Source organism: Cervus elaphus, chromosome X (genome assembly GCF_910594005.1).
Source record: "Cervus elaphus chromosome X, mCerEla1.1, whole genome shotgun sequence".
Taxonomy (NCBI): Eukaryota; Metazoa; Chordata; class Mammalia; order Artiodactyla; family Cervidae; genus Cervus; species Cervus elaphus.
In genome coordinates this window covers 165,276,091-165,301,183 of record NC_057848.1, presented here as the reverse complement: position 1 = coordinate 165,301,183, position 25,093 = coordinate 165,276,091, and the positions used below count along the sequence as shown (strand labels likewise).

The 25,093-nt window shown below is 42.5% G+C and overlaps 1 protein-coding gene across 7 annotated transcripts in view; it reads right to left on the bottom strand.

The window, feature by feature from the left end:
• MID1 (midline 1) overlaps positions 1-25,093 on the bottom strand; it is a 395,471-nt gene that overhangs the window by 110,392 nt on the left and 259,986 nt on the right. For 6 of the 7 annotated variants that reach the window (XM_043895871.1, XM_043895870.1, XM_043895868.1 and 3 more), the window contains one exon: positions 21,172-21,887. In XM_043895871.1, coding sequence (XP_043751806.1) covers positions 21,172-21,831 — 660 coding nt within the window. In that variant the 5' untranslated portion in view covers positions 21,832-21,887. The remainder of the gene's footprint in view (positions 1-21,171; positions 21,888-25,093) is intronic. The other variant, XM_043895872.1, reaches the window with a different exon arrangement.

Sequence of the window (25,093 nt, the reverse complement as noted above, 5' to 3'; positions counted from 1 at the left end):
ACTGGCTGTTGGAAGAAACAAATAATACATCTGAATAAACTTACAGTTCAGATTTCCAGAACTTTAAAAAAATATTGAATATTGCCAATGCATTTTAAATGGAATACCCAAACAACAGCATGTCCTAGAGGGACTTCTATGGTAGTTTGAGACTTTACAAGATAAATGGCCAGGCGCCATGAGGCCACTTCCTGGATCCATCCTGCTGGGGAGTTTCGGGCATGCCTGAAATGTTCTGGCATGACACTCTCTGCTTATTGTCTTTTATTGTGTGGAATTTATGACTTAGGAAAAGTTTCTTAATACTTTAAGGTAATAATTATTCTTTAGGCAGTAACAGCAAAAAAAAAAAAAAAAAAAAAGGTGAAAGTCGCTCAGTCGTGTCCAACTCTTTTGCAACCCCATGGACTACATGTAGCCCACCAGGCTCCTCTGTCCATGGGATTTCCCAGACAAGAATACTGGAGTGGGTTGCCACTCCTTCTCCAGGGGATCTTCCTGACCCAGGAATTGAACCTGGGTCTCCTGCACTGGCAGGTAGGTTCTTTTCCATTGAGACACCAGTGTAACAGCAGAACCCCCAAACAAATGAATACTTAGAAAGAGTGAAAGGAAAAACAATTTTGTCTCAATTTGGGAGGAAAAATTCTGAAATGTTTTCATTTTGTTTCATGAAAATTATTTGAATTTCAGAAATTTATAAATTATCAATTAAGGATTTAGTAGCAATTGATGACTTTCTGCTATTTATTTATTTAATGACCTTCTGCTATTATTTCTTTTTTCATTTAATGACCTTCTGCTATTTATTTATTTAAAGACCTTCTAGTCTGCTTTATTGACTATGCCAAAGCCTTTGACTGTGTGGATCACAACAAACTGTGGAAAATTCTGAAAGAGATGGGAATACCAGACCACCTGACCTGCCTCTTGAGAAATCTGTATGCAGGTGAAGAAGCAACAGTTAGAACCAGACATGGAACAACAGACTGGCTCCAAATCGGGAAAAGAGTACATCAAGGCTGTATATTGTCACCCTGCTTATTTAACTTATATGCAGAATACATCATGTGAAATGCTGAGCTGGATGAAGCACAAGCTGGAATCAAGATTGCTGAGAGAAATATCAATAACCTCAGATATGCAGATGACACCACCCTTATGGCAGAAAGTGAAGATGAACTAAAAAGCCTCTTGATGAAAGTGAAAGAGGAGAGTGAAAAAGTTGGTTCAAAACTCAACATTCTGAAAACTAAGATCATGGCATCTGGTCCCATTACTTCATGGCAAATAGATGGGGAAACAGTGGAAACAGTGGCTGACTATTTTTCTGGTCTCCAAAATCACCACAGGTGGTGACTGTAGCCATGAAATTAAAAGATGCTTGCTCCTTGGAAGAAAAGCTATGACCAACCTAGACAGCATACTAAAAGCAGAGACATTACTTTGCCAACAAAGGTCCATATAGTTCAAGCTATGATTTTTTCCAGTAGTCATGTATGGATGTGAGAGTTGGACTATAAAGCAAACCGAGCACCAAAGAACTGATGCTTTTGAACTTTGGTGATGGAGAAGTCTCTTGAGGGTCCCTTGGACTGCAAGGAGATCCATACAGTCCATCTTAAAGGAAATCAGTCCTGAATATTCATTGGAAGGACTGATGCTGAAGCTGAAACTCCAATACTTTGGCCACCTGATGCAACGAACCGACTCACTGGAAAAGACCCTGATGCTGGGAAAGATTGAAGGCAGGAGGAGAAGGGGACAACAGAGGATGAGATGGTTGGATGGCATCACTGACTCGATGGACATGAGTTTGAGTAAGCTCCAGGAGTTGGTGATAGACAGGGAAGCCTGGCGTGCTGCAGCCCATGGGGTCGCAGAGTCAGACATGATGGAGCAACCAAACTGAACTGAATGACTGTTTTGAGAATTCTTTTCGCAATTATAGTGTAAACAAACACAATTTATTTTTTTGAAACAATTTCCATGCCTCTTGTCCATCCAACAAAGACAACCTTGAGTACAAAGCTTATCTGGGTAAGGATTAGAGCAATCTTTGGCAACTGTCTTAGCACCTAACACTTCCTTGTCTGAAGACATGCTTGGTATTAACACCTACCACTCACCTTCTAGAACAGTCCTTTGGAACACTCTTTCATAAAATCACATAGGGCTATATAACTCTAAACTGCAGGGGGAAAATGACTCTCCTTGAGCCCCCAGAATCAAAGATTTAGGCAGCAGTGAAGTTTCACTATGATGGAGTGAGCACAGTGAAGAAAGCAAACCTAGACAGAGCCAGCCTCACATGTGTGGGGGGTCAAAGGGGGGCATCAAAAAGAGGGGGACCATAGAGATGGATGAGGGATTCTTCCTGTGGGAGACCAATTTGATTTTATTTCACCATCTCTGGTGTTTATCCATTCAGAGAAATCATTGTCAGAAAGTCATTTTATCTTTGTAAGTATCATGGTGATATTTTTTCAGGACAGGAGCACTTTTACTGAATATATTGTTTAGACACAAAATGGAAGAGATTGAGTCACTTTCTCTGAAAAATATAGATATGGAGGTAACTATCAAATATAGCTAAATCAATTTCTAAGGAAAATGAGTAGATACAATGGCTTTTGAATCTTCCACAAAGCCTGTTTTATGACTGCATTTTGGACAAAGTGCTGCACAAACAGTGAAAAAGACCAAAATTGTCATTATGGGCCAAACACATAACTCTACAGATTAATTGTGATGGTTTCATCCCCATCCCCATGGTCACTCACAAGGATTCCTGGGAGGTGTCTCTAGCTCTCAGAGGTAATATTCAAATTAGCTCATATTTATTCAAAAGAAATCAGAATAAAATATCCCTTCACAGATCATCTGAATAATGATAAAGAATTAGAGATTTACAACTGATTTCTTTACTGGTTGAAATGAAAAATCACATCTCATTGTCAGCAGAATGTTTTTTTCCTTCTTGCACTGATGATCATATTGCACCTGATCATATTGTCTTATTTTCTGACTTTCCGGTTGAAAAAAAAAATCCTCTGGACAGAAATATTATTGCCTGGTTATTAGGAGAACAGAGACACTGCGATTATTCTTATCTTAAATATGATAGGTATCTTCAAAATGAAGACCTCTCATAAGAACATAGCTATTCATTGAAACATGTATACTACTATATGTAAAATAGATGACCAGTGCAAGTTCGATGCATAAAGCAGGGCACTCAAAGCTGGTGCTCTGGGACAACCCAGAGGGATGGGGTGGGGACAGAGGTGGGAAGGGGGTTCAGGATGGAGGGACACATGTGTCACCCGTGGCTGATTCATGTTGATGTATGGCAAAACCCACCACAATATTGTAATTATCCTGCAATTTAAATATACAAAGTAATTTTTTAAAAAAGAACACAGCTACTGAAAATTTCTATGCTCTTGACTAAAAGCATCTACACTAAGATACTTGTTTCAACTTAAATAAAGGTATTTGGGCTTCCCAGGTGGCTCAGTGGTAGAGTCTGCCTGCCAATGCAGGAGACAAAGGACACGAGGATTTGATCCCCGGGTTGGGAAGATCCCCTGGAGTAGGAGAAGGTAATGTGCTCCAGTATTTTTGCCTTGGAAATCCCATGGACAGAGGAGCCTGGTGGGCTACAGTCCATGGGGTTGCAAAAGAGTTGGACACGACTGAGCATATTAAAAAGCAGGGACATTACTTGGCCAACAAAGGTCCATCTAGTCAAAGCTATGGTTTTTCCAGTGGTCATGTATGGATGTGAGAATTGGACTATAAAGCAAACTGAGCACCAAAGAATTGATGCTTTTGAACTCTGGTGTTGGAGAAGACTCTTGAGAGTCCCTTGGACTGCAAGGAGATCCACACAGTCCATCCTAAAGGAGATCAGTCCCGGGTGTTCATAGGAAGGACTGATGCTGAAGCTGAAACTCCAATACTTTGGCCACCTCATGCGAAGAGCTGATTCATTGGAAAAGACCCTGATGCTGGGAAAGACTGAAGGTGCGAGGAGAAGGGAATGACAGAGGATGAATGGTTGAATGGCATCACCAATGTGATGGGCATGAGTTTGAGTAAGCTCTGGGAGTTGGTGATGGACAGGAAAGCCTGGCATGCTGCAGTTCATGGGGCTGCAAAGAGTCGGACACGACTGAGCGACTTTCACAAGCTACACCCCAGAGGATCTTGTTCCATCTGGCTGGGCCCCTGTTCAAGGCGACCTCTGTGCACCAGGGTGAGAACCACTGGACTAGACAATGACAAAGGCATTTCCAGCTCGGGGTTTTCATGATGTGCACCTCTTGTGAAATAAACAGTCTGCCTGCAGGAACAAACCAAACAATGCCTACATAACCTCTGCCTCGGCACTGAACACTCACATTTGATTCATGCCATTCCAAGTCTCTGCTTGAGGAGCTGAGAGACTATAGTTTTGCACACATACACACACATGCAGAGGTATATACATATAAACAGCTTCTTTGGAAGACAGATTTAAAATTGACTAACAGATTTAATGAGTCACTTTTGATCTCTGGAAATTATTCACTTTGACTATAATACAATGAAAACTATTATCCATCATATAAAAGCTATTTGGGTGAAACTCTCAGCTGCTGGCCTATTCTCTGCCGACTTCCTACTTGGTAGAAAGCCCCAGGCTGTGTCTGATACAGACAGCTACCCCAGGAAGGTAGTGTAGTCCTGAACATGAACTACCACAACTAGTACATCTGGGGGATAGTAGATAATATCAGTTGCACCTAAATCATGTTTGGAGAAAGGATTAAAAAATATTCAATACGCTTCTGGAGGTTGAAATATTGCTGAAACAGCCCCAAGGGTGGCCTGGGCAGGCCCAGACACCTCAAGCTAGGCCAGGGGCCTGGGGTGGAGGAAGCCTGCCATGCACAGCCTCGGGGCGGCCGCCAGCCTGCCACTCAGGGTGTCTACAGATGGAGGGAGGAGATTCTGCAAGGACTGGGCTTTCTAATCTCAAAATAGATTTGGTTTTGGAGGTCACGGCTTCCCTGCTGGCTCAGACAGCAAAGTATCTGTCTGCAATGTGGGAGACCTGGGTTCGATTCTTGGGTCAGGAAAATTCCCTGGAGAAGGGAATGGCAACCCACTCCAGTATTCTTGCCTGAAGAATCCCCATGGACAGAGGAGCCTGGTGGGCTACAGTCCATGGGGTCACAAAGAGTCGGACACAACTGAGCAACTAACACTTGGAGATTACATAAAGAAGTCAATGCCTTGTGAAGAGTGAAGCTGAGCTTTCCTCTCTGCATGCCGGCAAAGATGCTTTGGTTAATTACAGATGTCCCAGCACAGACATTTACCACTTGATGATTCCCCGCCGTGGGTTGTCCTGTGTGTTTAAGATGCTGAGCAGCATCCCTGGCCTTGATCTGCTAGATGCCCCTAGCCCTTCAAGTTGTCATGATAAGGCAAATGCGTGCCACTAAGTTTACCCGCTAAGGTCTTCACGATTTCTTACCATCCTACCTCAAAGGGGAATTAAAGAGAACTCTGTTTTGCGGCAGTAGAGAACAAAATACATACATAAAAAGTATGCACACAAGAAAATACATATGTATATAGTATTATTTTATCCTTTCCTTGTGAATGACAAATATTTCATCACCTGTGTCTGAACTAAAGTCTTTAAAAATCAAACAGTCTCTTCATAATACTTTCTCATAAGAAATCATTGGTGAGCAATTTGTTGATTCAGAAATGAATGCAGAGACCTACAAGGCAATATTTTGCTGGCTTATGTATTCAAATTTCAAAAGAATGTCGGGTGGGCTATGATTTTTCTTGTTTACCCGATGGGTAAATTGCACCGTATCATCTCATTAAATTATTAACGGCTGTTCCATTTGTTTCAATAAGTATTTACTACTGATAAAATACCTTGTGGCTTATAAAAAAAAAAGCCACCTGACACGAACAGCTGACTCACTGGAAGAGACCCTGATGCTGGGAAAGACTGAAGGCAGGAGAAAGGGATGACAGAGGATGAGCTGGTTGAATGGCATCACCGACTCAATAGACATGAATTTGTACAAATTCTGGGAGATAATGAAGGACAGGGAAGCCTGGCTTGCTGTAGTCCATGGGGTCACAGAGTCAGACACAACTTAGTGACTGAACAACAGCTAGTCACTGGAAAAGGAATAAGGAGATAGAAAACAACTATGAGACACAGTGACTAAGCTTGAGAAATGGACAACCAGTTGAGGCAGGAAGGCTTTTAGCCCAAACAGAAAGTGAAAGTCACTCAGTCATGTCCAACTCTTTGTGACCCCATGGACTGTAATCTGCCAGGCTCCTCTGTCCATGGGATTCTCCAGGTCAGAATACTGCAGTGGGTAGCTGTTCACTTCTCCAGGGAATCTTCCCAACCCAGGGATCGAACCCAGGTCTCCTGCATTGCAGGATTCTTTACTGTCTCAGCCACCGGGGAAGCCCTTTAGCCCAAAAGTGTTTATATAATAATATGGAAGGCAGTGTAATGATGAAGGGGTAGTAGAGCCAACATGGAATGTCTGAGAGAATTTTATGAAAAGCTAACTTAAAGTAGTCCTTGGTGAGCCTACAGTTAGTCCTTTAAGAATCAACCAGAGTTAGTAGAGGAAGAAATAGAAAGCTTGAAGAGGAAGACTATTCACTTTGATTTACATCAACTTTACATTAACTTCTTAAAAGAACCTATATTGTCTTTATAGCTACAGGGAAGGGTTAAAACTTGGAATAAGGGGAGAAAGATCAGCCTTCAGGGTATAACAGTAATGGAAAGAGGAACCTTGGGCTTCCCCAGGGTCAAGCATTACAGGGTTTAACCTTCAATTATACCTCTGTTGCACTGATGAACAAATAAGGCTTAGAGAACTTAGTTGTGGTTTGTTTTCCTTAACCTAAGTTCACACCAATTGAAAATGACAAGGCTAAGGCATAAGTTAAAATCAGACTTCAAACTCATTTCAAACCTGCTGAATGAGAACCTGCATTTTTGTTGTTGTTGTTTGACTTATTTATTTTAATTGGAGGATAATTTTAATAAGATTCCAGAGTATTTCCTGTGTACATTTATATTTGAGCCATTCTGGTCTAGGAAACTAATGTAAACCTACAATTCTGATAAGCAACCCTGGAAAAAGGAATGGATAATAGACCCCAAACCTTTGTTATTGACTAACATGTGGCGACCATTTTCACATGTATATAGGCTTTGCCAAAAATAACTAAATATGAGTAAGAACTCATTTAGGTCTCTTAAGAGATTTGAAATGTCAAACTCATAGACCAAGATGCTAAATTTACATTTTTAACCACAGCAAATGAATTATCACATTTCAAGTGATGGGATGAATTTAGAGACCATGAGAGACTCATTCATTCCTTCATTTAACACTAATGTATTGAGTAGCTGGTGAATACTGAATAATTCAACATGACTGTAATAAATAAAAATTATTCCATAAGGATTTCCATATTTCATTTTTGTATTTTTACTCCTTTATTTACATCAGAATGGAAAAATAGATCAACCTCAATTTAGTTACTACTTTAAAGGAAATTTCTTGTGTCCAGGCAACCCTTGTGTCAGAAGTTAAGGCAAAAGCACTTTGTCTCTCCATCACTTAAGCTCTTTTTCCTTCTCATTAATTTTCTGAAGTGGGGCATGTTTGGGCCATAGTTCTTTCTGCCTTAATCATAGGTGATGATTAGTTAGGGCCAAGACAGGGTCCCTGGGTCGGAACACCAAACTTCAATTTCTCTAACCACAGTTAATGCTATTTAATTTTTGTGTCCTCACATTCCAAGTGGTTAAGGAGGTTCCTATTTACGCAGCTTCTCCCACCCACTAGATGCTGAGCTAGATACCTGGACCTATATTATCTCATTTAATCCTGCCAAGATCCCTAATGAGCAGGTATTAACATTCTCATATTTTTGCAGGGGATACACGGTTGTTTCAAGAATCAAATAATACTTGAAAGTGCTTTGCAAACTGTCAATCTGGAGATTTGCAAATGCTCATTATTCCTCTTGGTAATAGCTGGTTCTCAGTGTTGAATAAACAAATATGCTTGAACCACGCCGCAAAACAACTTTAAGCAGCATCTTGAAAGAGTTACCCTTACCTTACCACCCTCCCTTACCACCCCAAGCACTGACCTACAGAACTTTAGTCTAGAGGTACAAAGGCAGCATGGTGGCCTTGCCCAGTGTGTTTCCAGATGAGTTTCTAGAATAAAAGAGAAACTGGAACCACTTCATTTGATGAGCTGAACCATTATAATTGGGTAAGATCCTCATTGGCTGGGACCCTCCAGAGCCTTATTCAGCAGGCCAGGGGCAAGAAAATCACCTCCCTCCTGGGCGAAGTTTGTATGGGGACCTTGGCATGGCATGCATGCTTGGTTGTGTCCGACTCTGCAACCCACGGACTGTAGCACACCAGGCTCTTGTGTCTATGGGGATTCTCCAGGCAAGAATACTGGAGTGGGTTGCCATGCCCTCCTCCAGGGGATCTTCCTGACCCAGGGATTGAACCCACGTCTCTTCGTCTCCTGCCCTGGCAGGTGGGTTCTTTACAGTGAGCCACCTGGGAAGCAGGGACCTTGGGTCTCCTTGATCTTCCAGAAGCAACAGGCCATACTGAGCATGAGTTGGAAAATCTGCCCATTTCACTCCTCTCAGCCTTAAATCTGATGCCACCAACCAAGAGCAGCTGAGCTCTGGACAGCTATGTGAAAGGGTCAAAGGATCGAGAAATAAATCTTTCTACCAAGCCAGGATATTCATCCTAACACCTAAGTTAGCAAAAACTCCCTCACAGATAAAGCTAGCCACGCCCCCAGCTGGCTGGGCCACACAATGGCATTTCCTCTGGTGACCTTTCACACCGTCTTCCTAGAGATGGGTCCTTTCACAGTGGAAATGACATAAATGGTTCCTGAACCTGGATATGGACTCGACCTGTGAGCCCTGTTCAGGAAGGAAACAGAGACCTCTGAGGAAAGCATGTGAGAAGAGCTACAATTCTACCCGTGGTCAGCGGACCTTTCATAAGAAAGGGTCTGGCCCAGATTTTTTCATGGACTGGAGTCCTCCCATGTTGCCCTGACAGCCACTCCAAAGGGACACACAGTGCAAATGTCCCTGCTGTCTTCTCTGAACACTGCTTCTCCTTGAAATGTATTTTCCCTTCAGCTTTTGGAACTAAGCAATTTGCAGAGTAGGCTTTCCTGGTGGCACAGTGGTAAAGAACCTGCCTGTCAATGCAGGAGACACAGGAGATGCGGGTTTGATCCCTGGGGTGGGAAGATCCCCTGGAGGAGGAAATGGCAACCCACTCCAGTATTCTTGCCTGGAAAATTCCATGGGCAGAGGAGCCTGGCGGGCTACAGTCCATAGGGTCGCAAAAGAGTCATGCATGACTGAGCAACGGAGCATAAACACAGCACAATTTCCAAAGAGCAACACCTAAGTCAGCAATCTGGGACTATGAGTCATTTTAAAAACTATCTCATGGACTGAGTTTCATGGACTTCTTTTCCTAGCCCTTTTCTATGCTCTTATCGCATGTTATAATTATGTCTAGACCATGGAAGCAACGACGTGTCTCTGTGACTCATTTCTGCATTGCCAGAGTTTACCCAGGGCTTATCTCCTTAGCCAAACACAAATATCCCTTGGGTGAATAAATAAGAGTTCTTTTCTTTTTCTTTTTTTTTTTTAAAGGCAGAATTTGATAAAGCAGACGGGGGGGCAGGGAAGATCATCTATAAAGACACGAAAAAGGTAGAAGTTCTTCAGAATTCTCATATTGTTTCAGGAATAAGAACCCGGTCTATCTCCACGTGAATAAAACCCATTATTTTCCTGACTGTTTTCCCCAATAGGCAGCAAAGTAGATACAAGATGCTGACCTCGCTGCTCTATGCATTTTGTCCCAATGGCACAGAACTTCTGGGGCCACTACAGGAGAGGCTGGAGGCCCTCATGTCCTTATGCAAGCTCTTCCCTTCAGGGCTCTCCTCTGCGCCCAACCCTAACCAAGACTGAAACCCCTCCTTCTTCCTATTCTAAGGGCAATGGCTGCTCATACGGAGCCCAGGGCTGCCCAGCTCCATCCTTCATTCACACACCCAAGGTGATTTACAACAAAACAGAAAGCTGGCCAATGGAGCTTGTGATTGGCCCAGGCTGCCCTGAACTTCAAAATGGTGCTTGTTTTTAAAAGCCATTTCTTTGAGTCCACCGCTCACTACTTCTTAAGAGTCCATTTTACTACTCGGCTTGGTTTAAAAAGGACAAATCAAAGTTCCCACCCAATTATAATTTCCCCGAGGGTTGTTCAAAATTTCCCATGTCAGCCAGAAATACAAATCGACCCTATAACCACTGAGTAATTTATGATACTGTCAGGAAACCCACGATTGGATTACACCAATGAAGCCTTTATTGTAACAGTAAATGCCCAGATATAATAATACCTCATGTTCATGGAACGCTTACTATGTGCCAATCACTAGGCTAGGCGCTTTACAAGCATTTTCCTTTTTGATGAGAAATGCAAAATGTATTCTCCTCTGTCAGCTTAAAAGCTATCCTCATGGGTAGGTGAAGTCCTTAAGTAGTGTGCCCCAAAATCTAAAACATAAAGTGAATTAAGTTTTAAGTGGACTTTGTAAATAGCTTTATCAGATTTTTCCAGAATGCCTATGTCACATACAGAGAATCTATCCAGTCTTTAGCTTCATTCACTTTCTCAGGCTACTCTGTGTCCTCTTTATTATTTACCTATCCATTGTCAAAAAATTTACCAGTCTTTCTAAGAATAACCTAGTTTATGATTTGCCAGTGTCAGAGAATGAAAGAATTCTGAATATCACAGCCTTTAAAAAAATACTCAGTAAAAGTAATTTCAGAAAATCCTACTAGCTTTAACTTTGTACCTCATCAAGATGAATTGTATTCTTTGAAAACTTTTCAACTTAAATTCAAATGCTATGCACAAACAGTTACTCCTCACTTATATGGACTCACTTTATGTACTTAAATAAAATTGAGGAGGGACTTCCTTAGTGGTACAATGGATAAATATTCACTTGCCAATGCAGGGGTCACAGGTTTGATCCCTAGTCTGGGAAGATCCCACATGTTGCAGAGCAACTAAGCCTGTGCCTCACAACTACTGACCCTGCACTCTAGAGCCCAAGCTCCACAAAAGAAGCCACTGCAATGAGAAGCCTGCACGCTGCAACAAAGAATAGCCCTGACTCACTGCAACTAGAGAAAGCCTGCGAGCAGCAACAAAGACCCAGTGCAACCAAAATCAATTAAAAATAAATTAGTTTTTAAAATAAAATAAATGAGTTATCTATATATTAGGACATTCAGGAAAAAAAATTACTCTAAGGGGTAAATCAGTGAGCCCATGGAAGCTGCCGTGAAAATCCACTGGCTTCCACATGAGCATATCTTTTCTTCTGAGGTGTCCCTGAGGTCATCTCAGATACATCTGTGTGAATTCAGGTCTGGCCCTTCAAGGCAACCCAGTCTAAGTCTATACTGGCTCAGCTGGAGAAAATACTGGCATGGAGATATCTTAAGGCAGCTTTCTAGGTGGCCCTAGAGGCACCTGACTCATTGGAAAAGACCCCAGTGCTGGGAAAGACTGAAGGCAAAAAGAGAAGAGGGCGGCAGAGTATGAGATAGTTGGATGGTATCACCACCTTAAATGAACTTGAACAAACTCTGGGGGATAGTGGAGGACTGGTGTGTTGCAGTCCATGGGGTCGCAGAGTTGGACACGACTTAGTGACTGAACAACAATGACATGAGGCATCAACCACTGTCTATGATGGCCAGGTTTGTGTGTAAAACCACCACCTCAATTAGTCCTGAATATTAATACAGGACTGATGCTGAAGCTCCAATACTCGGGCCACCTGATGCAAAGAACCGATTCGTTGGAAAAGACCCTGATGCTGGGAAGGATTGAAGGCATGAGAAGAAGGGGATGACAGAGGATGAGATGGTTGGATGGCATCACTGACGTGATGGACATGACTTTGAGCAAGCTCCTGGAGTTGGTGATAGACAAGGAAGCCTAGTGTGCTGCAGTCCATGTGGTTTCAAAGAGTCAGCCATGACTGAGTGACTAATTGAACTGAGTCTCCAAAACCCAAAGGAAACCTCAGAAGTAATGGAATCACTCGAAAAGCTGGAGCCAAAGAGACCCAAAATAAGAGGACAGCAGGGGGACCTGTGCTCTAGTCCTAGGTCCAAGCCCTCTGGCCAGGTGATGTGGAGCCTTTTACCACTCTCAGCCCCCATTTCCTCATCTGCAGAATGGGGGTGAAACAACATAAACTTCAAGGTCATATCTGACCCTAAAATGTTCCTGAGGTTTGAGGTCAGCATTTAGAGATTTGAACACATCTGCCTTAGAGTGGATCAAAAAGCCAGAAGAAATAAGCACACATCATTGCAAGTATATCTCTGCGCTATGTGTTTGTGTGCTTAGCCACTCAGTCGTGTCCGACTCTTTGCGACCCCATGGACTGTAGCCTGCCAGGCTCCAATGTCCATGGGGATTCTCCAGGAAAGAATACTTGAGTGGGTTGCCATGCCTTCTTCCAGGGGATCTTCCCAATACAGGGATCGAACCCAGGTCTCCTGCATTGCAGGCAGATCCTTTACCATCTGAGCCACCAGGGAAGGAAAGGCAGAAAAGAGTTGCATTTATGTCTGGAGTTAAGAGCCTATCATCAATGATCACTCCTATTCTTGGTCTTCAAGGACAAGACATTGACTCTCACTGGTTTCCATGTTTCTGTTGAGTGTATGTGTGTGTGTGTTGGTGGGGGGGGCAGTTTGACCTATGATACTACTTCACTTTGCCTATTAAAAATGAGACCACAAAAATCTAAAGTCATGTGAACAACTTTTCCCCCTTCTATTTCTTCTGTGGGTACAATGACCCTAAATGTTTCTGATACCCTGACTGGACCTTGCCTTCAGAAAATATACATGACATCAGCCTCTCTCTCTCAAAAACAAAATTCCTTCAGTGTTATTCTCTAGAGAAGAAGAAAACTGCCCCAAACTTTAACCTGGCATTCAAAGACTCAAACTCTTCACCCTGCCCCCAGTAGGACTCTTCCGACAGACTCCCTCCTGGGCCCCTCCATTGGCACCCTGGGCTCTAGCCAGCATTGTCTAGAATCCCTAAGCTGTCTTGCCAATTCCTGCCAACAGGTTTCTGCTGGCCCCACTCCCGAGGAATGCCTCACTCTTCTTTGATGCATAATCCACTGATCTGTCAAGGCGGCTTAAAGCCCACCACCCTGAAGCAAGGTTTCTTGTCTACTCAAAAACCAGAGTCAGTTCTTCCTCCTTCACATCCCAAAGCACTTCTTTAACCCATCAATCACGCACCTGTCCATCAACAAGTGTTTATTCATTCTCATGCCCTTCGCCAGGAGCTTGAGACCCAAGAACTACAAAACCCATGAAAGCAATAATGTGGACCCTTATCTCACATGCAAATAAGACAAGCAGTGGTTAAAAAATAACTGTCAGGCAGTGTGCCCCAAAGGTCCACATTGTAACCATCATGCCATTCTAACCTCCTGGATTATCACACTGTTTTTACGTTCTAATACATTGCCAGACACAATGATGATGGTTTGTGTGAAACATTTTATTTTGCTCTCCCATGTTTCTATACAAGTAAGGACATTATTTCTAACTCATTGGGAAAGACCCTGATGCTGGGTTAGATTGAAGGCAGAAGTAGAAGAGAGTGGCAGAGCATGAGATGGTTGGACAGCATCACTGACTCAATGGACATGAGTTTGAGCAAACTCTGGGAGATGGTGAAGGACATGGAAGCCTGGTGTGCTGTAGTCCATGGGGTCACAAACAGTTGGACATGACTTAGTGACTGAACAACAACAAATACATTATTAGCCCTGTTTTACAACTGTGGCGTTGGAGAAGACTCCTGAGAGTCCCTTGGACTGCAAGGAGATCAAACCAGTCCATCCTAAAGGAAATCAATCCTGAATATTCATTAAAAGAACTGATGCTGAAGCTGAAGCTCCAATACTTTGGTTACCTGATGCAAAGAGCCAACTCATAGGAAAAGACACTGATGCTGGGAAAGACTGAAGGCAAGAGTAGAAGGGGATGACAGAGGACGAGATGGTGGGATGGTATCACAGACTCAATGGACATGAATTTGAGCCAAGTCTGGGAGATGGAAAAGGACAGGGAAGCCTGGTGTACTGCAGTCCATAGGGTTGCAAAGAGTTGAACACAACTGAACAAAGCAACAACAACAACAAATGAACTGAAGCTAAGAAACATGCTCAAGAATTACATTTCTTTATACAGTCAAATGACTAGAAGGTACCTTGTGTACCTGTTTATTTCCCAGAATTCTCTGAACTCCTCAGAAATGATCCCAATAATAAACCATCAGGCAGTAAGACAGTCCTCTCTGCAGGTAAGGGAGGGAGAGGGGATTCATCACGGGAAAGAGATGAAAAGGAGAGAGGAGAAAGATGGAGCTTTAAGTTTACTGTTAAGAACATATCCCTGAAAATGTCTTCTTTTACTCTGTATATCATAAAAAGTTTTTGTACCCAACTAAGAAAATTAAAATACATCTTTAACATATTTCACAAGTATTTGGAAACTGCATTTTGTCACATGGGAAGTTTCTTTAAAAAATTATATATATATAGACTAAAGAATTGTTCCCATGAAATAAGCATAAGCAGGATAAAAATTTGAAGGGGCTAGTTGGAACAGGTGAGAACTCATATAACCAAAACATTTTGGAAGACATATGTCTGACATTCACATATCCCCAATGTCATCAGGTGACAAAATGTCATGATCTACATGTTAGATTAAAATCTAGCCTAGACTTACTGTGAACCCATTTGAAAAAAGATACAGGGCTCTACAAGGGATGTCATAAGTGGGAAATATAAAAAAGAATGATACCAAAGAATCTATAGATGTCTACTAAATTTGTCAGTTTTCCAATAAAAAGCTTGGCAATGGTAGATGTAATGGCCTCTATTTCAGGAAGCCTTTCTCTAAAGTCTCTCAGGTCTGGCATTGGTATCCCTCCTTTGGACACAGTGTACCCAGAGTTTCCTCCCACCAACAGAGGAAATATTTTACCCACTGGAACTCTCTGCTAAACTATAAGCTCCAGGGAGGAAGGGGACTGTTCGTGTTCATATTGCCTTTATGAAGCATACATTAACTTACTTATGCATGACCTCTCCAAAAAATCTACATATCAGATAAGGGAGGATAAAGGAAACAGTAGGTATAATGGGTCTGTCAAGTGTCCATCATATAGGAGCATAAAACAAAGGTGAACAAGTATTTAAGATCTAGTTTATCAAAAATCATACCATTAAATTTAAACCAATGAAATGCAATACAGACCAGAATAATGAGTCATATACAGCTGGATAAAATATAATGTATATCTGGCTCTGCCCTTATTTATAAATTATCTTCAAGTTGAAAGCATTAGTTGTTCAGCCCTGTCCGACTGTTTGTGATCATGCACTGTAGCCCGCCAGGCTCCTCTGTCCATGGGATTCTCCAGGTAAAAATACTGGAGTGGGCTGCCATTCCCTTCTCCAGGGGATCTTCCTGACTGAAGGACTGAACTCAGATCTCCTGCATTGCAGGCAGATTCTTTACCATCTGAGCCACCGAGGAAGCCCAGAAATTATCTTAAGAAATTGTCTTACAGAATTATTTATCATATATCAGAATGAGTATCTGTAATATTATTATGAGTGTAATTTAAGTTTTCAAGCAGGGTTAACAGTTGATCATCAGTGAAGCAGCTGACAAATATTTATTGGGAATTCATTACCTTCAAGATCCTGTAGTCAGTCTTAGGTGGGTGATGGAGCAGTGGGAGCCAAAGGTCTCTACCTAACTTAGGGTGATTAAATCATCGAGGGAGACATATTGTGTGCTCAACTGACTAGATAACCAGGTATACACTGGAGTAAGTGATTGCTATGAGTTGGACTGTGGCCCCTAAAACTTCGTATGTTGAAGTCTTAACCCAAAATATTTCAGAATGTGACCTTAAATGTCACTGCAACTGTAATTGGCTATGATGAAGTCATACTGGAGTAGAGTGGGTCCTTAATCCAACATGACTGGTGTCCTTTTAAGAAGGGGCAATTTGGGACTTCCTGGGCCATCCAATGGTTAAGACTCAGGGTTCCCAATGTCAGCGGCATGGGTTCAATCCCTGATGGGAGAACTAAGATCCTGCATGCCATGTGGGGCAACCAAAAAAAATTATGCCAAGAAGGGGAAATTTGAACATGAAGATAAACATGCAGGAAGAATGCCATGTGAAGAGATATAGGGAGAAAACAGCCACCAACAACCCAAGGAGAAAGGCCTGGAACACATTCTTCCCTCACAGCCCTCAAAAGGAATCAACTCTGCTGACACCTTGATTGAGGACTTCCAGCCTCAGCAGTAATGAATTTGCCTGCCAATACAGGAGACACGGGTTCGATCCCTGGGTAGGGAAGGTCCCCTGGAGGAGGGCATGGCAACCCACTCCAGTATTCGTGCCTGGAGAATCCCATGGACAGAGGAACCTGGCAGGCTGCAGTTCATTGGGGCGCAAAGAGTCAGACACAACTGAGCAACTAAACAACAACAGTCTCCAGCAATGTACAACAATACATTCCTTTCCTGTAGGTCACCTAGTTTGTGAGCCCTTGCTGCAACAACCCTGGCAAATCAATGCAGTGATAAATGCTAAATTCTTCTCACAGATGAAGGTTTCTTAAGCTGGGCACTGCTGAGATTTGGGACCAGACAACTCTATGTGGTAGGAGCCCATCCTGCACCTTGTAAGATATAGCAGCATCCCCAGCCTCTATCCACATATGCATGTCACACACACACACACACACACACTCCTCTTTCCCTGGAACCTGCACTCTACCAGTGACTATTTTCAAAGAAGAAACAAGTCACAGAAATTCTAAGGAAAAGGTAAAAAGTCAGCTTAGATTCCAGTCACAACTTCCCCAATGGCAAATAAAGTAGAAGACTTTAACAAATATAGACCTTCACAATCTATAAATGAAGCCCTAAAGTGAAATCCCATCTTTCCACCTCCAGAAGAGAAGGGCTACATAGGAAGGCTGAGGATTTAACTGGAACCTTTATCAAACTATTATAAAACTACAATGAGATGACCCATTGAAAGGGATTATTTCGCAAAGTAACTCCCGCAGCCAAAAAAAGGCCAATTAGAGTCAGAAGAGCAAAACAGTGATTTGGAACTTCAGTTTCAGCTCACTTGAAGTCAGAGTATGCTGAAATTGAAGGGCAAGGAAAGGTCAACTTTTCTGGGTTTGTATATTTTTATGGGTAGAACTTGAGGAAAGAAACAAGAGCACCAACATTATATGGTGGAACAGAGGAGAAGAAATTACTGTATTGTAATTTCTTGAAAACTCTGGAATGCATTCTATTCAATTCTCTTATATGTTACTTGGTTCACTAATCAAACTTTTGAGTCAAGTTTGGAGGACTGAGAGGCTTTTTAAAATTCAATTAAGATGATGTGAAAAAAGGTCCACATTATGATAGGCTCCATTTAGAGATGCACTTGCCAGGAAGACTTTTTTCTCTTTTTATCTTAAAACAGAGTTCAGGAAATGCTAGTTTAATTTTCTCTTTGTTTCAATATTTTATGATTATCTCCCAATACATAGTCTGAAAGCATCATTAGATTCTTGACTTGATGCAATTTCAAATGATGTGAAAGATTTTATTTGCATGAATTCTACATGCTGAAAGTTTTCCTTTTTTTTCCTTTTGTGTCTAGAAAAATAGTTGTAAGGTACAAAAGTATATTCCAATCCTCTATATCAACACATGTATACTGAGAACTAATGAAAAAATGTCCCTCTAAGTTATTGAGTGTTATTGAAAGAATTATTCTTCATGATCACTGCAGAATTCCCTTTCTTCAAATAATGGACTTATACTAACAGAAGTAAAAAAAAAATTCAAACAGCAGACACCTGAGTCCTTAAATATTCAAGTAAGTAAAGCAAATCTATCACATTATGAATGAAAGCATCCTCAAATTTCTCCATGCTTTTGTTTCCATATCATCAGAAATCCATTTTTGTAAGTGATGCTAAAGCCTCAGGGAAATATACTAACAGAATTCATTTACTTTCTCAGGTCAAAGTAATTAACAAAAATACAATTTTTGTTTGTTTGTTTTGGTCCTTTCAGTATGCTATTCCTTTCTTCAAAAACCCGATGTTTATACTGTAGTTGGGTTTTGAAATACCATGGACACCCAAATGTCATCTATTCTATGATTTTTTTGTTCTAACATAAGTGGCATATTTTAGAACAAACAGGCTATGCTAGCATGCTATTTGTTTAAATGCTGATAAGCATATTTTGTGAAATGGCTGTAAATAAATGCTTATAAGCATACTTTGTTGAGCAGCTATAAATGTGTTTCAGCCTACTGGGTGCTGTTTATATGCTTATATTTCTGTAATTAGAAGATAAAATCTACCAGGATCATTAATTGTCAGGCCCTCCTGGTGACAGTATAAATGACCACTAGCCTACTGGCTTCATTACACAAGTGTTCAAGGCTCATAATTGAAGAATTTCATTTTCATCACAGAATGGGCTAGAGCACGTAAGTGTTTCCTCTTAAATTTGGAGATGTAAATAACTAAGAACTCCTCTTTGATGGGACAAAAGTAATGAGAAGAACTCAAATACCAGGTTTAAATATCAAGTCTTGGAGTTGCTGAATATAGAACCTCAAGTGTGGTGTTTTCACATGTGGTCATTAAGCAGTGTTAATCTAATTAAAGGAACATTTTTTGATAAAGAAAAAAATCCAATCTGGCAGCTTCACATTTTGGAAAGCAAAAACACTTACCTTCTTGAAAATAAACTTCTGCTTACCAAAGGTGAAAGGTTGGGGGGAGGAATAAATTAGGAATTTGGAAGTAACATACACACACTACTGCTGCTGCTAAGTCGCTTCAGTCGTGTCCAACTCTGTGTGACCCCATAGACGGAAGCCCACCAGGCTCCTCCGTCCCTGGGATTCTCCAGGCAAGAACACTGGAGTGGGTTGCCATTTCCTTCTCCAATGCATGAAAGTGAAAAGTAAAAGGGAAGTCACTCAGTCGTGTCTGACTCTTAGCGACCCCATGGACTGCAGCCTACCAGGCTCCTCCATCCATGGGATTTTCCAGGCAAGAGTACTGGAGTAGGGTGCTATTGCCTTCTCCAAACATATACACACTACTATATATAAAATAGACAACCAGCAAGGATCAACTAAAGAGCACAGGGAACACTACTCAATATTTTGTAATAACCTATAAGGGAAAAGAATCTGAAAAGACAATATATATATATATATTATATATATATATATATATATACACACACACATATATATACACACACACACACACATATATTATATATAATAAATATATAAAACTGAATCACTTAGCTGTACATCTGAAACTAGCACAACACTGTAAATAACTATACTTCAGTTTTTTAAAAAGGGAGGGGGAAAAAAAGGACCAATGTTCAATCATCCTACACATTCTGTCCCCCATCAAAAAAGGGCAAAAGGATCACCACAGTTTCTAAAATCTGATAGCCACAGCAATTTCTGAAGAATTTTAGCAGCACAATTCACACACACATTGCTTTGCTATTAAAAACTTGGGAGGTGTGCTTTTGGTCACCTTTGTGCATGATACTAGAAATCCAGTCAGCATCTGTCTTCCCTTGTCTGCATTGCCCCCATCCTCCGGCTTAACTTCCTAGATTGATCTGTACCAGTCGTCAATGAATACTTTGAGTGAGGCATACTGCTCAGGTGATAGGTTTGTTCGCCAAATGACGTTTGAAAGCAAGGATCACGACTTGGTCCCCATAAACACAAGCCCACATCAGCGGCGAGAAGAAGTGACAGGAACTATTAGTGAGAGGTGACGATCTGCTCTGAGCGGTAAGGCTTTTGATCATGTGATTCATTGTGTTTGCTCAACAACACGGTGTTGTGTGTCCTGAGAGGAAGGACTTCAATATATTATATTTATATTATATTTACTCAAAGCTCTTAATTCATACTTCCTTTCCTTTTAATTGGCATCTTATGATCTAAAATTAGCTGGTGAAAAGAATCGACAGAAGTGTCTCATGATCAGAGACAAACTCGCTCGGCTGAGTTTGCAATAATTAGACCCACCGCCGCCCGCAGATGAGCAGACACCTGGAGACCTAGCTTATTTCTCCCCTGGAGCCTTCTCTCCATGTTTAGAGAGTGATTTTTAAAATGTGATGGATAAAAAAAAAATAAAAAAAAAAAACTGTGATGGATAGTCATATTAATTATCATTCCCCGAGCCAGAGTTCGGTTCGGAGTTCCAGGTTAAAAATGAAGTTAAACATACTTGCCTCTACCCTTACTGTGTTAAAAAGCTTCCACGAAAAGAAATTCTTTTGTAAATCCGAGACAATCGTAACACTCCAGTCCACCAGTAAGCTGGATATCATTTACGCAGGGAATAAAAGGCCACATGTCCTCTAAAATCCCACATTTGCTCTAGGCATTCCTCCTCCCTCTCTTCTTTGTTTGGGCAGTAACTAGATACTAGGACGATGCCAGAGAAATGAGTGAGGAAAATAAATGCCCCCCCAAATGCCTAAACCCAGATTTTATCTGCCATTCCTTCTGACTCTCTCTCTCTCTCCTGCTCTCTCTCAACTACAAGGACTGAAAATAGCCCAGATTTTTCCAAATTTGCTCTCGCCTTGACAACGCTAACATTACAAGCAGCAGTCAACTTTGACAAGATACTCTTATTGTGTAACATGGCCAGGCTGCCAAAAAAACATGCTACAACGAATCAGATAACAAAAGGCGAAGAGACAAGTTTCACCTGCCACGTAGCTAGCAGTGAATACACTTTTTCTTTCCATGACATTTGCTGGCACAAAGGGGTTTGGCTTAAGGCGGATCGGACTAACCTTCAATTTGTCATAGCGCTCACTCAAAGCTGCCACCTGATGATCTCGGTGCCGCCCGACCAGTTTACACAAGGCACAGATTAACTGGTCATCGGTCACGCAGTACATATTCACCTTCTCATCCTCGTGTTCCAGGCACATCAGCCCCCGGATGTGTGAGTCCGGGATGGGCTCAATGAGACGGTGGCCTGTGAAGGGCTTCTTGTTCGGGTGAGTGGCTTTTAGGCACTCGTCACAGTAGGACACTTCGCAAGTGACACAGGTCTTCACGGCGTCCTGGGCAGGATCCTGGTCACAGAACTGGCAGAGGACTTTCTCGGCCGAGGTCATGCTGTTGGCGTCAAATGCCCGCTCCCGGCGGGTCTCGCTGGGGGAATTGGGCCCGCTCACTGAGGCTTTCTGGAACCTGTCGATGATGTTCTGGAGGGTGACGTTGCGCTTGAGCCCGTCTAGACCTCGCTGGCTGAGCGTGATGACATGTCGGCAGGTGGGGCACTGGAAGGCGGTGATGGACTCCACGGACTCGTTGGTGGCGCAGTGTGACACCAGGATGCGGTGGGCGCAGTTGAAGCAGAGGCTGTGCGCGCAGGGGAGCAGGAGAGGGTCCTCGAAGAGCTCCAGACAAATAGGGCAGGTCAGCTCCGACTCCAGTGTTTCCATCTTCAGGCAAAGCTCTCCTGGGTCATCAGCAAAATCCAAGGAAGCTGATCAGCTATCTGGAAACAGAACGTAAGATGTGATTAGGCGTGAGGGGGTCAGCCATGGGGGGCTGTCAGCTTTGAGTGCATCTCAGAATAATTCCACACACAGGTCACGGGAGGGTAAATGTGTGTACATTCCAAATAATTCTCTATTCACTGGGGAAATAAGGAGGGGTGGAGAACACCCAAAGCCAGCATATCAGCTAACATCTCCTCAAGGTTCCTGTCGCCCAAAGCAGCATTTTTTTTTAATTTAATGTATTTTTCTTTTTTTGCAATTTTGTCCTTTAAAGGGTCTCCTTCCAAACCGGCAAGTTCTTGAAACCGTAATTTCCATATCTAATCACAATAATCTTATTGTGTTATGGCCAAGTTTTCCTTGTGTTTTAAAACAAAAATGTAGAAACAGTAATTAATGAACTACAGAGTCTTTCACGACTTTGCATTTATGAGTTGATATGTTAAGTATATGTGCTTTAAGGGCTGCTACTCTGTGATACCGAACCAGGCTTCAGAGGAGAAAGGCAGTTATTGTAGAAGCGGGCATGAAATGTGTACGAAATCAATTGTGTGGTTTCAGTGGCAATCATAACGTTGCAACCGGGGATGTCAGTTTCCCAAATACACCCCCAAGAAAAAAAACAAGTGACTTTCACAAAGATGATTGTGATAGAGGCAACGTTTCTGGCATGTATTTGTTACTCTTCTGAATAATTCTATTGTTTAATCCAGCAGTGGGACGTGGGTGGGCAGAGAGAAGTGGAGAAAAATATCTGGGGGCCTTTTTAGTGGCTGCGGTGAGCTGAGGACCAGTGAGTGCTAGCAATGTGGTTCATGAGAACAAGGATCGTAGCGGCTACAATATTCATTTGCTAAGTTATAACAATGGTGACGATTACAGTTTAGAAAGCACTTGAAGGTAGTCGCGCTCCACCGAGGAAATTTAAAGGGCTGCCGACAGACCACAAGCAACCCTTCCAGCCTAAAATCTCCCATCAAGGGCTTGTCACTGTCGCCAGCGACAGGCCGGGCTAGCAGGAGGTCCAGCCTCACACTCAGAGCCACGTTGGCCTGGGCACGACCTCTGGCAGCTTTGTGGCTCCCCTCCAGGCTGTCTTCGGGTGGCCCAGCTGCACGCTCCCCTTGACGGCAAGACTTGCTGCTTTTGTGAACTCTTGCCTGCCTTCCCTTCAAAAAGGGGAGGGCAAAGAATCCCACATAAACCCTGGCTCATTAAGAGGGAAGAGGCCTCATGCTCATTAGCAGGCCTGGGAACCAAGCCTCTTTGAACCTTCTCCCTTTCAAGGCCATTAGCAGAGGTCTGCGCAACAGTGACGGGCACATTAGATGCAGCCCGCTGCGGACTGTGGGAGAATCGTGCAGTTCACCCAGTAGAGGCGATGTTCAAATCACCCTCCAGGGGGTTTTCTCAGCCACATTCATGGGAAGGCTTCACATCTGAAGCTCTGTTTAGTGATTCTGACAATCAGCCTTTTTGTATTCACACCTCCATTTATTTACAAAATTTGCTGTTTCTAAAATGCCCTCACCCTCTCTGAAATAGCATCCCTCAGAAATACCATGGTGTGCTTTGGTTAAACCAATGCTCACCTCGTTATCAACCGAATGGTAGCTGATCATTAAAAGCATAAAGGATGCGCCGGCCTTGTGAAAAATTAAAGAGCTGCCGGCTTCATAGAAGCCTGGCATCTTAAAGACCTCTCCAGCCATCTTCTGATATTAACTCTATAAGAAAGGATAAACGGGCAGCTGAGATTTGAAATATTAAAGATTGCTTATCTTTCCACAACCTACAAATGGAAAGCCCAGGGCTGCTGTTTTGAGAAACTTATGATCCACACTCTGTCCTGGCCAACTCCTTCCTACAGATGGCTTAGAATAAATTGAAAGGTTTTACCCATTAATCATCATTTTGGTTAATCATGGGAAAACAGAATAATCTCTCAATCAAATATCTTCTCACTTACCATCAGCAGAAGCATGTCAAGTAAAGGAAAAAGGTAGATCCTTTGGTCTACTATGTTGGCAGGTGAAACAAGAACACCTAATGATAGATCTCACTAGAGGACTGAGCTTGTCTGGAGAGCTTTGATGATTGCATTTTCAGGCAGGTGCCAGAATTTCATCCCAGAGTAGCACAGTCAGATTTTCTAGAGGGGATTCCACCGTGGACCCCAAGGGAAACACTGACATTTTATTCAAGAGACATTTACCGAATGCCAGGCAGTGAGCTGGCTCGAGAAGTTGGAATCAGGCCTCCTCTTCATCCCCTTCCCTCTATGATCATGGGCCAAGCCAACATCCTCCCCTACCTGGATGATCACAGTATTTTTCTAAATGGTCTCCTGGCTTCTTTTCACTGTTGCCCCCCCACCCCCCATAGTCTATCCTCCACTCAGAAGAGCCTGTTAACACACGACAGAGCCTGCCTCTCCTCTGCTCAAGCCTCCAGGGGTTTCCCATCTCACTCCGGGAGAAGTTCACAGAATAAAACCATCCCCAGAAAATACAGACTCAGATAGTGACCTCATTTCCTCCCACGCCAGCCCTTCTTTTGCTCTGGGCACATAGCCTCCTTGCAATCTCTCAAACACACCACGCACGTCCTGTCTCCCCTTGGCAAAGTCATTGGAATGACTCTCTGCTCGTCACCTTCTTTGTGAACCCACATGAAATGAATTCCCCTATTCCCACTGTGACCACCCATTTACCCATGCGGCAACCCGTCTTCCCCATCTCCATTTGTTTCCTTCCATAACATTCACCGACATAGTCTATTAGTTTGTTCACTGCTCCATCTCTCCCCATGGCCCCACCACTAGAGTATCAAGTTCTAGGAGGGCACAGACTTTGCTTTGCTCTTTGAGGGATGTACCACCAGCACCTAGAACAGTGCCTCACACACATTAAGACTCGAACATTCATTGATTGAGTTCATATAAGTACCAACATTGGGGCTGAACCCAGAAACAATAAAACATAACCCTTGCTTTCAATAATCTCTCAATATGTCAGAATAGAGGTCAGCAAACTTTCCCTATCAAGGCCAAGGCAGTACATGTTTCGGGTACTGCAGGCCAGACAGTCTCTGTTGCAGCGACTCAATTTTGCCACTGTAGCAGGCAAAAGCAGTCATATGCAATACAGAGATGAATGATCATGGCTGTCCAATGGGATTATATTTACAAAAGCAGGTAGCA